The sequence below is a fragment of the Ovis canadensis genome, chromosome 25 (genome assembly GCF_042477335.2).
Source record: "Ovis canadensis isolate MfBH-ARS-UI-01 breed Bighorn chromosome 25, ARS-UI_OviCan_v2, whole genome shotgun sequence".
Lineage (NCBI taxonomy): Eukaryota > Metazoa > Chordata > Mammalia > Artiodactyla > Bovidae > Ovis > Ovis canadensis.
In genome coordinates, this window is record NC_091269.1 from 61,519,575 (window position 1) to 61,532,365 (window position 12,791).

The following is a 12,791-nucleotide window of genomic DNA, read 5'->3' on the forward strand; positions in this document are numbered from 1 at the left end:
CCGCTCCGCACAGGCGGCTGTGCGCGTGTCCCGCTCCGCAGGGGCGGCTGTGCGCGTGTCCCGCTCCGCAGAGGCGGGTATGCGTGTGTCCCGCTCCGCACAGGCGGCTGTGCGCGTGTCCCGCTCCACAGAGGCAGCTACATGTGTGTCCGCTCCGCAGAGGCAGCTACGCGCGTGTCCCGCTCCGCAGAGGCGGCTGTGCGCGTGTCCCGCTCCGCACAGGCGGCTGTGCGTGTGTCCCGCTCCGCAGAGGCGTCTGTGCGTGTGTCCCGCTCCGCACAGGCGGCTGTGCGGGTGTCCCGCTCCGCACAGGCGGCTCTGCGTGTGTCCCGCTCCGCAGAGGTGGGTGTGCGCGTGTCCCGCTCCGCACAGGCGGCTGTGCGCGTGTCCCGCTCCGCACAGGCGGCTGTGCGCGTGTCCCGCTCCGCAGAGGCGGCTGTGCGCGTGTCCCGCTCCGCAGAGGCGGCTGTGCGCGTGTCCCGCTCCGCAGAGGCGGCTGTGCGCGTGTCCCGCTCCGCAGAGGCGGCTGTGCGCGTGTCCCGCTCCGCACAGGCGGCTGTGCGCGTGTCCCGCTCCGCAGAGGCGGCTGTGCGGGTGTCCCGCTCCGCACAGGCGGCTGTGCGCGTGTCCCGCTCCGCAGAGGCGGGTATGCGCGTGTCCCGCTCCGCAGAGGCGGCTGTGCAGGTGTCCCGCTCCGCAGAGGCGGCTGTGCGCGTGTCCCGCTCCGCAGAGGCGGGTATGCGTGTGTCCCGCTCCGCACAGGCGGCTGTGCGTGTGTCCCGCTCCGCAGAGGCGGCCTACGCGTGTGCCATCGTTGCATCTTCTGACTGTTGCCTCCATGTTTTCAGATGATACAGTCATGCTATTTCCTGACTTACAACTATTAGACATTATCTCTTGACTTCCTTTTATACCGCACCTCTCTTCTCCCTGTCCATAGGATTTAGTTATGTCAAGATGTGGTCTATATCACTGTAATGCTTACGCCATAGTCAACATTGAACTACTGCTCGCTTTAGAAACAAATGATTGTGCTGCTTTCTCCTTAGGTTTGTTGCTGCTCCTGCATATTCTCGCTGGTATGATCAGTGGTAGACTTGCCCTCAGCTCTTCTAAGATGTCCCTGGTGTTGCCTGTTGCTCCGTCCCCCCTCTTGAGACTTCGTTTGTTCCGGAGACCTGCTTCGGGCAGTCCCGCGTGCGTCTGCTCCGCTCTGTACCAGTAGCCTCAAGACCTGCCAGTGCAGCTTCGATCCTGGGACTTGCGCTTTGCGCCCCTCGAAGTTATAATGGCTGTTCTGTGCATTCTTTGTTTTCCTTTTCCTCGACTTAGTCCTTTATTTTGTTAGAGTACATCTTCCAGGAGTTTACCATAAAAGTGTGCATGGGAAATTTATTACCTAGCTGTACATCTATAGGGATGTTGATTGACTTGTTTGAAAGGATTTTTAAAATTTTAGAAAGTTATCTTTATTTCCCTGAGGGTTTTTTTTTTTGCTTATGCATTATTTTGGTTCCTTCATTGAGAGCTCTTCTCCTAAGTTTGATCCGTAAGTGAGGAAGGCCAAGAACAGGGAGCAGAGATTACATAGACTGCATTGAACTGAGTTGTGGGAGCAAGAAAGTGAAGAGCTCTGAGATGTAACTTAAAAAGTGGTCACAGAGGGAAAGTGGATAGGAGCCTTGAAAGCGTTTTCTTTCTACTTCTGTCTTTAAAGATGAGACCCAAAATGCACTTTGAAATTCTGTATCAGTGTAGATTTTTATTATTTCGCTACAGTGTCTAGTGATATAAACTACTTGTTCTATGCGTTTTTGGCGAAAACTGATTCTGTTACCTTGTTGACGTGAAGGAGTCTTTAGAAAGGATGGGATGACAGTTTGGGGTAAGGAGGGTGGCTGATAGAGTGAGGCCCCTAAATAGCCAGGTGGGGAGGATGGCAAAGAGCCCAGGGACACTTCCAAAGCTGGGGCTGCTTCTTCCCTGAGCTGCATAATATGATCTATTTAATCCATGAAAGGGCTGAGAGCAGTGGGCAGGTTTGTATGGTTGGTGGCGGGAAATCGAGGGACTTTTGCAATAAACTGTCATTTAAGCAGCAAAGTGCCTGACCTCATGGTCAGGCACACAGGGGCCCCCTTCACACAGGGAATCTGATCATGAAGGGAGGACAGTCGTTTTTCCTCTGGTGGAAAGAAGTCTTTCACTGTTTCGGAACAAGAGGTTTCTTTTATAACCATCTTTAAAAGAAAACATTTACTAATAGCCCATGTTTATTATTCTTTTCTGTGATTTGCAAAAGATAATGGTTCCTGCTGCAGAAATTTTTTTGCCATAGTAACAGGGACAAACATATACTGGAAAAAAAGCAGCGTAAGCAGCAGACAGTCTCAGTGCTGGGCAGGCGCTCGGACTTGTTGACGGTGGGCGAGCACTGACCTCCCCTTGTCTGCCACGGTAGTAACGCTGCGTCCCTAGCACTGCATGCTCTGAGCTACCGTTTCTAAGGGTGTGTAAAGGCCGTCCCATCGCAGCTGCATTTTATGGGAAATATGTGGACGGAAAGTAGTGTGGCATGGAAATATTAATAAGGGCTTGTGTTGCGAAAGTCTTAAGTCAGTCAGTCATGTTCAACTCTTTGTGACCCCATGGACTGCAGCCCACAAGGCTCCTCTGTTCATGGAATTCTCCAGGCAAGAATACTGGTGTGGGTAGCCATTGCCTTCTCCAGGGTACCTTCCTGACCCGGGGATCAAACCTGGGTCTCCCACATTGCAGGCAGATTCTTTACCATCTGAGCCACCAGGGAAGCCCAATAAAGGCTTACTATACAAAAAAATATGAAAGAAAGCAGTCTTCAAAATCAGTAACTTTGCAATGGAAGTTAGATGTAATAAAACCCTGAAGAGAAGGGCTAGCTATACCCATAATACACTATGCTGTTTGTTTTTTTTTCTTAAGGAAAAGCACTCTGCAAAAATATTAGAGGAATTGCTGAAAAAAATCTAAAGGGAGCGTAAAGCGAGCACTGCGGTAGCTGGAAACGTTAGTTCCTGAGAGCGCATCTTCCTCCTTTATTCCTGCAGGAAACTTAGGCTTGATTTCATGAGGTCTTCAGAGACGCATTCATCACAGAAATGAGCCCTCTCACGGTGTATGCGTTCATCAGTAACGTGACATTCTGACTGTACCGCCTGTGTGCCATGACTTGAGCTTGTAACACTTTAAAAATATGTCTGTAAACTATAAAAGTACTACATTGTTACTGAAAGTTTAGAAAATAGAGAAACGGAAAGTCGTTAGTGTTGCCACATCATTAAAGGGCTGTTTAACTATATATTAATATTAAATAATAATGACAGGAATATGCTTATTTTGCTTTTTAATTTAAAACTTATTTAAAACTCTTAAGAGTTTTGCTGTGTGAATATAATGGTAAGTTTTGGTTGAGATAGGTTTTTTTAATAGTTAGGCATTTTCCTTTGTTTTTCCCTAAAAGGTTTTAAAATCCTGCCCTGGTGTTGAGCTTTATCACTTGATTAGATTAATAGCATCTGGTGACATAAATGGTTGATTCTGCAGGTTTTCCTTGGAAACCAGATTCTGTCCCTGTGTATTCAGGTGTGACAGTGTGCTGGTGACTCCCAGTGGGCGCTGTGCACATGCCTTGGGTTTCCCACAGGCGTGTCAAGCTCAGTGTGCCTGTGGCCAAGCCCTCAAGCCTCTCCCAGTCCTTGCTGCGTTCCAGTCTTGTGAAGGCTCAGCCAGAAGCCAGGGGACAGTCTAAGCCACTCACTAGACCACGTCAGTCCTGGTTTTCTAATGGCCTCTCTCCTCCCTCCAAGCTCTGTTCTAGGTCTGGTCTCGGTCATTCAGTGCTGTGCGTTACAACTGGCCTCCTCACTCCTAACGCTTTGTGTGTGTGTGTGTGTCTGCTAGCTGCTGTTTATAGACTTCTCATTGCTTATAGGAACCATTCTTCTGATAAAAACAGGCTTAACTTTAAGTTGTTTATTTAGAGTGCCAGTCAGGATACTGCAATTCAACAGCTCACAATGGGGAGGAGGAGGGTGCTGCTGGAGCCTGGTACCCTGTGTGCAGGGATGCATGGAGGCATGCAGACCCGGGGTGATCGTCTCCTAGGGGATTTGCCACTGATATCTTGTGTCTTCTCCTGGCTGCCTTCTTTGTCGTGTGTCTTTGTCCCCAGCATTGTTGAAATGGGCAGAATCCTTTGCTTATCTTGACCATCTGGGAACACACAGAACAGCCTGATTATTAAGCCACTCTGGTCGTCTTCTGGCTGGGCCTTCCTGCGTCCCCGCTTACAGGGATAGCGTTGTCAGCCACGCTTCCCCTTGGAGGCATGCTGCTCGAGGTCCTAAGTGAATGTCAGAAGGGACTTGAGGTCCCAGTGGTGTATATCTTGTGTCAGACTGAGGGGCAGAAGGACAGAAAATAGTACTGGAAAGACAAAGCAGGTAAGCTGGCCTTTGTAAAGCAGTAAGCAGCTTCATCTCAGGTGCTCGAGAAAGCAGGCTGGAAAAGAGGCTGATGCTGAAAACCCTGATGTTTGCGTATGTGGCGTAATCTTATTTGGCTTCACAATAACTCTGTGAACTGAGTAGGATTATTACCTTTCTGTTTTACAGATGAAGAAACAGCCTTTGAAATCCATCAGTTTGCCCAACCTCACGTACTTAGTACTAATATTTAACAGAATCGTAACTTGAACTTAAGTTTCTGATTGCCAGTTTTGTGTACTCCCTGGTACCTTTCTTAAAACAGGAAGAGTGATAACAGTGGCCATCTCCATGTCATCAGATGAGTTACATTAGGGATAGCACAGAGGAAAAATAAAAAGTAATCTGTCTTAATCCATGTGATTTTCATAGTTTTACACATTGTTACTGAGGTGTGGGCTTCCGTGGTGGCTCAGATGGTAAAGAAGCTGCCTGCAGTGCAGGAGACCTGAGTTTGATCCCTGGGTTGGGAAGATCCCCTGGAGAAGGGAGTGGCAACCCACTCCAGTATTCTTGCCTAGAGAATTCCATGGACAGAGGAGCCAGACAAGCTACAGTCCATGGGGTGGCAAAGAGTTGGACACAGCTGAGTGACTAACACTTCCACTTTATTGAGATATAATTCACATGCATTACAGTCTACTCATTAAATACTTAAGCGTTATGCAGCCATCAGCATAATAAATTTTTTTGAGAGCTATGTTTTAATAGATTTTAGAACATATTATTTGCCCTAAAAAGAAACCCTTTTAGTCATCACTGCCCCCTTCCCCTAAGTCCTTTCCTCAGCCCTTGGCAATCACGAATTAACTTTCTGTGCCTATACATTCACCTACCCCAGACATTTCACACGGTATAATCTGATGTGTGGCCCTTGCTTCACCTAGTTACTCTTTTCAAGGGCCATGTGTGGTGTAGTGTGTACCCATATTTCTTTTCAGCAAAATTTCTGCTGAAAATCAGCTGATAGCCTTGTGTGGATTCCCTTGTACATAGTTATTTTTCTCTTGCTGCTTTTAAGATTCTCTCTTTACCTTTTGACATTTTAATTATAACGTGTCTTGATGTGAATCTTTTTGGATTCATCTTGTTTGAGACTCTCTTTGCCTGTGGGGTCTGGATGTCTGTTTCTTCCCTAGGTTAGGGAAGTTTTTAGCCGTTATATCAAATGTGATTTCTGTCCCCTTCTTTCTCTCTTCCCTCTGGAACCTCTGTAATGCAGATGGTAGTGCATTTTCTGTTGTCCCTTGGCTCCGTTAAACCATCCTCATTTTTTAACAATTCTTTTCCCGTTTTTGCCGTTCTGTTTGGAGAGTCCCATGCCCTGTCTCCCTTACTTCTTGGGGAGAAGGTCCATTCATTCATTTGTTTGTCTGTTGATTGATCTGTTGATCAATTTATTAAGATTTCTATTGATTGTGTGTCACCACACGAGGAGTGGGGTTTTTGGTGAGAGCATGCCTTTCCTACTCATGTCGATGAGACCCCCTTATCTTTTGTTGTGGAGCCGGTGTCCAGATAGTTCTCAGGTTCTGTTCAGAGGAATTTATCCTCCTGTGTAGCTGTCTGTTTGTTGTGTCTGCAGAAGGAGGTGAGTTTAGGATCTTCCTATGCTGCCATCTTGAACCCAACTCCACACTGGTTTGCTTGCCATCCGTTTAAGTTTTGAAATCAGGAGATATGAGTTATCCAACTTTGTTCTTTCAAGATTGTTGTGGAAATTCTGTGTCCATATAACTTTTAGGATCAATTTGTCCAGTTTCTGCAAAGAAGTCAGCAGAGTTTTCGATGGGGATTGCTTTCTTTGTAGGTAAGTTTTGGGAGGATTGCCGTCTTAACAATAGTAAGGCTTCCAGTCCATGAACGTGCTGTGTTCATCCCCATATTCTCTGCAGCAGTCAGTGTTTTCAGTTCAGTTCTTCTAAATAATGTGTGGTCATATTAGATGTGTTGTATTTTGCAAGGTAACTTTGGTGGAATTAAAGTTTTCATGCCTGGATTGTCAGGCATAGTGCAAAAGTTTAAATATTGCTCTTAATTAAGCATCACTTGAATTGATATAAAATGATTTTTGGAAATTATGTAAAGAAAATAGTATGAGTAATACCTGCTTTAGCTTTTTGTATGAACCTTCACATGCAGAGTGGCATGGTTTATTTTGTAGGTTGGTTTTTTAAATTACCATTTCTTTATCCTAAGTATGTCTGGCATAGGACAGGGACTGCTTCAGGCAAGCTTTCAGGCATTTAGGCATAGTACCTGGAGTTGGAGTGTAAAGCAGAAGAGCAGCTTATGTGGCTGTAACGAGGGAGGTCCTGTAAAACTTTGCAGTAAAATTTAAAATGTAGAACACTCCAGGTTTGTGTTTCTGTGGCGTGCGTCGTCTCCTAGGCTTGACACGGCCAGGTACCAGTGATGTAATAATGAGGATTATACCGGAAGCTCCAAAGGCTGCTCTTGGTGTGCCGTGTGGTGGGGCTTCAGGCACCGTGAGTTTGAGTAATCATTCTGAGGCCACATGGAGTTTGTCATCTCTCACAGAGGAATTTAATTCATTAGTATAAGACATCGCAGCAGTGGGTGAGTGCCTCTTGTCTTATGTAATGTGAATACATGTATTCAGACCACTTGTTTGAGCGCAGTACTCCCATCTTGGGTCAGGATCATACAAAGGCATGAAATAGAGTATGTGATGTATAACGTCTAGACTTTAACATTTTATACATTACTAAATATAATATCTAGACACGGGTGAAGAATCTGCATGCAGTGCTGGAGACCTGGCTTCAATCCCTAGGTTGGAAAGATCCCCTGGAAAAGGGAATGGCTACCCACTCCAGTATTTTTGCCTGGAGAGTCCCATGGACAGAGGAGCCTGGCCGGTTAGAATCCATGGGGTTTCAAAGAGTCAGACACGGCTGAGCGACTTTCACTTTCACTTTTTCGATATTACCGACTCTCTCTTCCTGTTCTGCTGGTTATCAGTGATTACTTGCCAGTTATTAAACTAGGCTTTTTAAAAACAGGATATTCTTTTAGCTTATTTTCTCATGTGTGTTGATTCTCTCTGGCTTGTTGTTCCTTCCTGTGGCTTGTTGAGCAGAGACCTGTGGAAGAAATCAAGTTTGTGAGTCCTGCTGCTCTTCAGTTTGGTTAGTAACACTGTCACAGGTGGGAGCAGCCACTCAAACACCTACCTTTGGTCTTGAGCACAGTTAGGGGAGAGCTGTAGCAAATGGCTTCTTGACAAGTGTGAACTTAGGGTTATCAGGCCCTACATTGCTCACCCTCCCTGTCTACCGCCCCAGCTCCAGTACATGTTTAATAAATGAAAATCCCCAAGTTAGAGATTCATTCTTTTGTATTAAGGCTTCCATCCTTTGTTAAAACTCAGGCAGCATCAAACATCATCTTGTTAAACATTATGGATTGTTTGGGTAATTTATATTTAGTTGGTTTTGTACACAGAGTTTGATAGATCTCAGTGTACACAGACATAAAGAACATGTAATTCAGTTGCTAGGCACTTTGGAGGAATGTAGGAGAAAATGAGAAAACTAGGAAAAAAGAGTAAGGGCCACCTGGAATCGTGAATGTAGCTTATTCAGACACGTTACTTTACCTACAGGCAGCCTTCAGCGGTTCCAGGAATGTCTGGGATGACCCTTATCTTCCCTGTAACATTCTTAGAGCGGGGTTAGTGAATCCCAGGCTCATGGGCCGGATCTAGTCTGCCACCTGCTTTTAAGTGAAGTTTATTGCAGTGTGACCGTTCTCATCTCACTTGTTTACATGCCCACTGTGGGCACTTCCAGGTTACATTGGCAAAACCGAGTACCTGTAACAAATGGGCCCGCAGTGTATAAAGTGCTTGCTTCCGGCTCTCTGTGGGAGAAGTTTGCCAGTATCTGGTCTAGAGAGTCTAGACTTCAGAAGGTCAAGCATGGATCACAGACGTCTTAAACTTATTTTAGGCTTCTTAATGGTTAGTCTCCCCATCATATGGACTCAAGGTCTGTGGTTTTAAGGAAAGATCACTACTGATATCAGCTGGTTCAAGAAAAAATGTGTAACTTCAAAACTATTATTAAAGGCTGACACTGCTATGTTTAAAAACTAAGCTGCCAGTGAAGATTACTATCTGATGACGCATGTACCTGGGGGTTCCCATGTGGCTCAGCGGTAGAGAATCCGCCTGCCAGTGCAGGAGACTCAGGAGACACAGGCTTGGCCCCTCTGTTGGGAAGACCCTTGGTGAAGGCAGTGGTGACCCACTCAAGGATTCTTGCCTGGGGCGTTCCATGGGCAGAAGAGAGTGGCGGGCTACAGTCCGTGGGGTCGCAAAGAGTGGGCAGGACTGCGGCTGAGCACGCTCACGCATACACGCGCCTGACTCCCCAGACTCTGTCAGGTGCTCCCATCTTCTGCGAGGAAAGAGTTGCAGTCCTCCCCCCACAGGCGTTGATATTCTGTTGTTTTTGAAGATGAAGTATTTCTGTTAGACTTTGTAACTTATTTAAATAAATATGGATATAAACATAAAACACTGATCTCACTGTTGGAAATTCTAAGCGTTTCAGCTCAGTTATGTCTTGTCTTCCCTTCTCTCTCTCAGCGTGAAGTCCATGGCCCAAAATGACTCTACCGCTGGAGACTTTCTTCCGTGAAGAGGAAGCTCAGACGGGAGGCTGGGATGAGCATGCCGCTGCACCAGATCTCTGCTGTTCCTCCCCAGGATGCCGCCTCTGCTAGAGCCTCCAGGAGCAAAGCCAAAGAGAGGGAGAGGGAAGAGCAGGTATGGAGGGAGTGCTGCCTTTAGCTTCATGTCTTTGCTCTTTTCATTAAAACAGTCTAGAGTAAGCGCTGATGATCCGGTTTTTTTATTTTTTTTTTCAGTTTTTTTCTGATAATAACTTATAAAAGCACATGATGTGAACAGTTTTACTCAGAAGAAGTTGTCTTTTTGTGGGTTTCTAGGTTGTCAGGATTTGCAGTCATCGCGAGTGGCAGAGTACATGGTTTCTGGATGTCATATGTTCAGTTTTTTTTTTTCAACTTGCTGCAGATGCAGAAATATCTCCAAATATGTTTCCCATATTTTATCAGTTGTCATTTAAGTTAGTAATCTTCATTTAAGGTTCAGTTAAGATAAGAGCCTCTCCTTATAATTGTTCTTAGCCCAAATGGATATTTAAATACCACTCAGTAGGACATTTCCTTGGGCTAGAGTGCTTGCCTATACCAAGCTGAGGCTGTTAATCCTTCATTCACTGTAGTGTTGAATGGGTACCAGGTGGGAGTTTCTTAGCATGCGTTGATATGTGGAAGCTGTACATGTTTGTGTGGAAGAGAGAAAGGAAAGCGTCCAACACTGTAGCAGAGGGATGTCTTTTGCATAAGCCCTATTGCAGCTTTGTTGCAGGTGGGCATTCAGGAAGGACTTAGGGAACGATACGATCTACTTGATGGAATGTTTAAGATTTGAATAAGCGACATTGCCCTCGTGCTTATTTATCATCCATACACCTTTTCTTGTTGGATTATCTGTTCAAATCTTTAGTCCATCTGAAAAACCCCGCCAGTTTTCTTGCTGTTAATCCTGAGCTTTTCTAATGTAATCCAGATGCACGTCCTTGGCCAGATATGTGCGTTACCCATGTTCACTCCAAGTGTTCAGGTGCTCTTTTCATGCTTCTGCTGGTGTCTTTCAGAGATGAGATGTGTTTAATTTTGGGCAAGTCAAATTTATTAATTTTTTTTCCCTTTTTGGCATTGTACTTTTGACATTCTATTAAGAAATCTTGGGCTAACCTAGGGTTGCAAATCATATCTTATCTTCTAAAAGTCTTATAGTTTTGGCTTTATGTGTTTATGACCTATTTTGAGTTAATTTTTGTAGACTGTATGAAATATATATCCAGTGTTATTTTTTTATATGAATATCCACTTGTGGCCAGTAACATCTGTTGAATGGATTGTCTTTTCTCTACCACAGTACCATAAATCTGCTGCTTATATAGGGGTGTGCTTACTCTTGGAGTCTCCTGTTCCACTGAGGTATTTGCCCGTCTTTACATCAGTACCTTACTGTCATGAACACCCTGACTTCATAAGCCTTAAAGCTCAGACGGTGTCCTTCAGCAAACTTGTTCTGCCTGTTTTAGGTTCTTGCACGTTTGTATGAGTTTGAGAATCGGCTTGTCCGTTTTTACACACAGAGGTCTGCCAGGGTTTTTGTTGAGTCTGTCATTCAGTTTGAGGGAGAGCTGGCATTTTGACAGTGTCGAGCCTTAGCCCTGAGCCAAGGGCGTCTCCTCTTCAAAGTGAAAGGGGAGCCACTCAGTCGTGCCCGACTCTGCGACCCATGGACTGTACAGTCCATTCCAGGCCAGCATACTGGAGTGGGCAGCCTTTCCCTGCTCCAGGGGGTCTTCCCAGCCCAGGGATCGAACCCAGGTCTCCCGCACTGCAGGCGGATTCTTTCCCAGCTGAGCCACGAAGGAAGCCCACGTGATGTGACTGCTCTCAGCCCTGTTTTGTAGATTTCAGTACGTAGGCTTTACACCCCTTCTGTCAGATTTATCCCTAAGTACTTTGTAATTTTGATGCTACTGTAAATGATACTGCTTTTAAATTTTTAATTTCCTCTTGTTCATTGCAAGCACAGAGAAATAAAATTGATTTTTTTGTGTCTTGATCTTGTATCTTGCAATTTTGCCAAACTCACTTATCAGTTCCAGTAAATTTTTTGTAGAGTCCACTGAATTTTCTGCATAAGCAGTCATGTCATCTGTAAATGAAGATAGTTGTATACTACCCTTTCTCTTTGGACACCTCTCTCCATCTTTCTTCTCCTAGTGAAAATCTCCAGTGCTGTACTGAGTAGAAGTGGAGAGAACAGTCATCCTTGTGTTTCTCATGGCCTCAGAGGGAAGCACTCATCCTTTCAGCGCTGGATATGATGATGGTTACGTTTTTCATAGAGAATCTTCAACGTTGGTTCCCTTCTGTTTCTGGTTTCCTGAGGGTTTTGATCAGTTTTTATCCTGGCAGTTTGTATCTTCTCTCTTTTTCTTTGTCTTGATCTAGCCAGAGGTTGAGCAGTTTTATGGGTCTTCTTAAAGAATTCTTTAGGTGACATAGACTTTTCTCTGTTGCCATTCTGTTTTCTGTTTCATTTCTGGTCTGGTGTTTATGATTTCCTTTCCTCTGTTTCCCTTAATTTGTTGCTCCTTTTCTGGCTTTTTACGGTGGGAGTCAGGACCAGTTGAGGTCTTTCTGATTTTCTCTCATGGGATTTGGTGACTGTAAACCCCCAGGTTCTGTTTTCTTGGCATTCCACAGACTCTGCTGTGTTGAGTTTAATTTTCATCCAGTTCAAAATACTTTCTAATCTCTCTTTTCATTTTTTCTTAGATCCATGAGTTATTTTTAAGTGTGTGCTATTTAATTTCCAAATTTTCTGGACTTTCCAGAGATCTTGCTCTTAATTCATCTCTAATTTAAATCCATTTTGGTCTGAAAACATAGTTTGAATAACTTAAATCCTTTTAAATTTGTCAAGACTTGTTTCACGGCAAGGAGCGGGGTCTCGTTTGGTAAACGTTACGTGTATACTTTAAAAGGATGCATTTCGCTGTTGTTGGATGTTTTATTTTGGATAATTCTAATTGTTGTGTTTTTAAGTTCATTGTATGTCAGTCACTCAGTCATGTCCGACTCTGCAACCCCTGGACTGTGGCCCATAAGACCCCTCTGTCCATGGAATTCTCTAGACAAGAATACTGGAGTGGGTCGCTGTTCCCTTTCCAGGGGATCTTCCTGACCCAGGGATAGAAGCCGGGTCTCCTGCATTGCAGGCAGTTTCCTTACCCTCTGAGCCGCCAGGGTAGACCTCCCTGGTGGCTCAGGCGGTAAAGCGTCTGTCTACATTGCGGGAGACGTGGGTTTGATCCCTGGGAGGGTAATCTTTTCTCTTTCAGTGTCTGATCTGCTGGTAGCTCTGCTTGGTGGATTTTTTATCTCAAACATGGTACAGGGTTTTAGACCATGCCTTGTTTCTTCCTAGAAATACACTTAAATAAAGAGATGAATATACATCTTTAAAATATACCTGTCCCAAATTACTGCCTGTGTTTGGGTGTCATCCACCATGAGATCATTTGTACGGCTTCTTGAATCATCTGTCTGCTTTACGTGCAAGAGTCCTGGGAGTTTTAACCTCGTGCCTAGGAGCCAGGATTTCTTTTGTCATCTGTTTACCTTTTC

The 12,791-nt window shown here is 45.1% G+C and overlaps 1 protein-coding gene across 4 annotated transcripts in view; it reads left to right on the forward strand.

Moving 5' to 3' along the window:
• Positions 1 to 12,791, forward strand: part of MARCHF8 (membrane associated ring-CH-type finger 8) — a 110,763-nt gene that overhangs the window by 41,860 nt on the left and 56,112 nt on the right. For all 4 annotated transcript variants that reach the window (XM_069572320.1, XM_069572322.1, XM_069572321.1 and 1 more), the window contains exon 2: positions 9,139 to 9,318. In XM_069572320.1, the coding sequence (XP_069428421.1) occupies positions 9,217 to 9,318 (102 nt within the window). In that variant the 5' untranslated portion in view covers positions 9,139 to 9,216. The remainder of the gene's footprint in view (positions 1 to 9,138; positions 9,319 to 12,791) is intronic.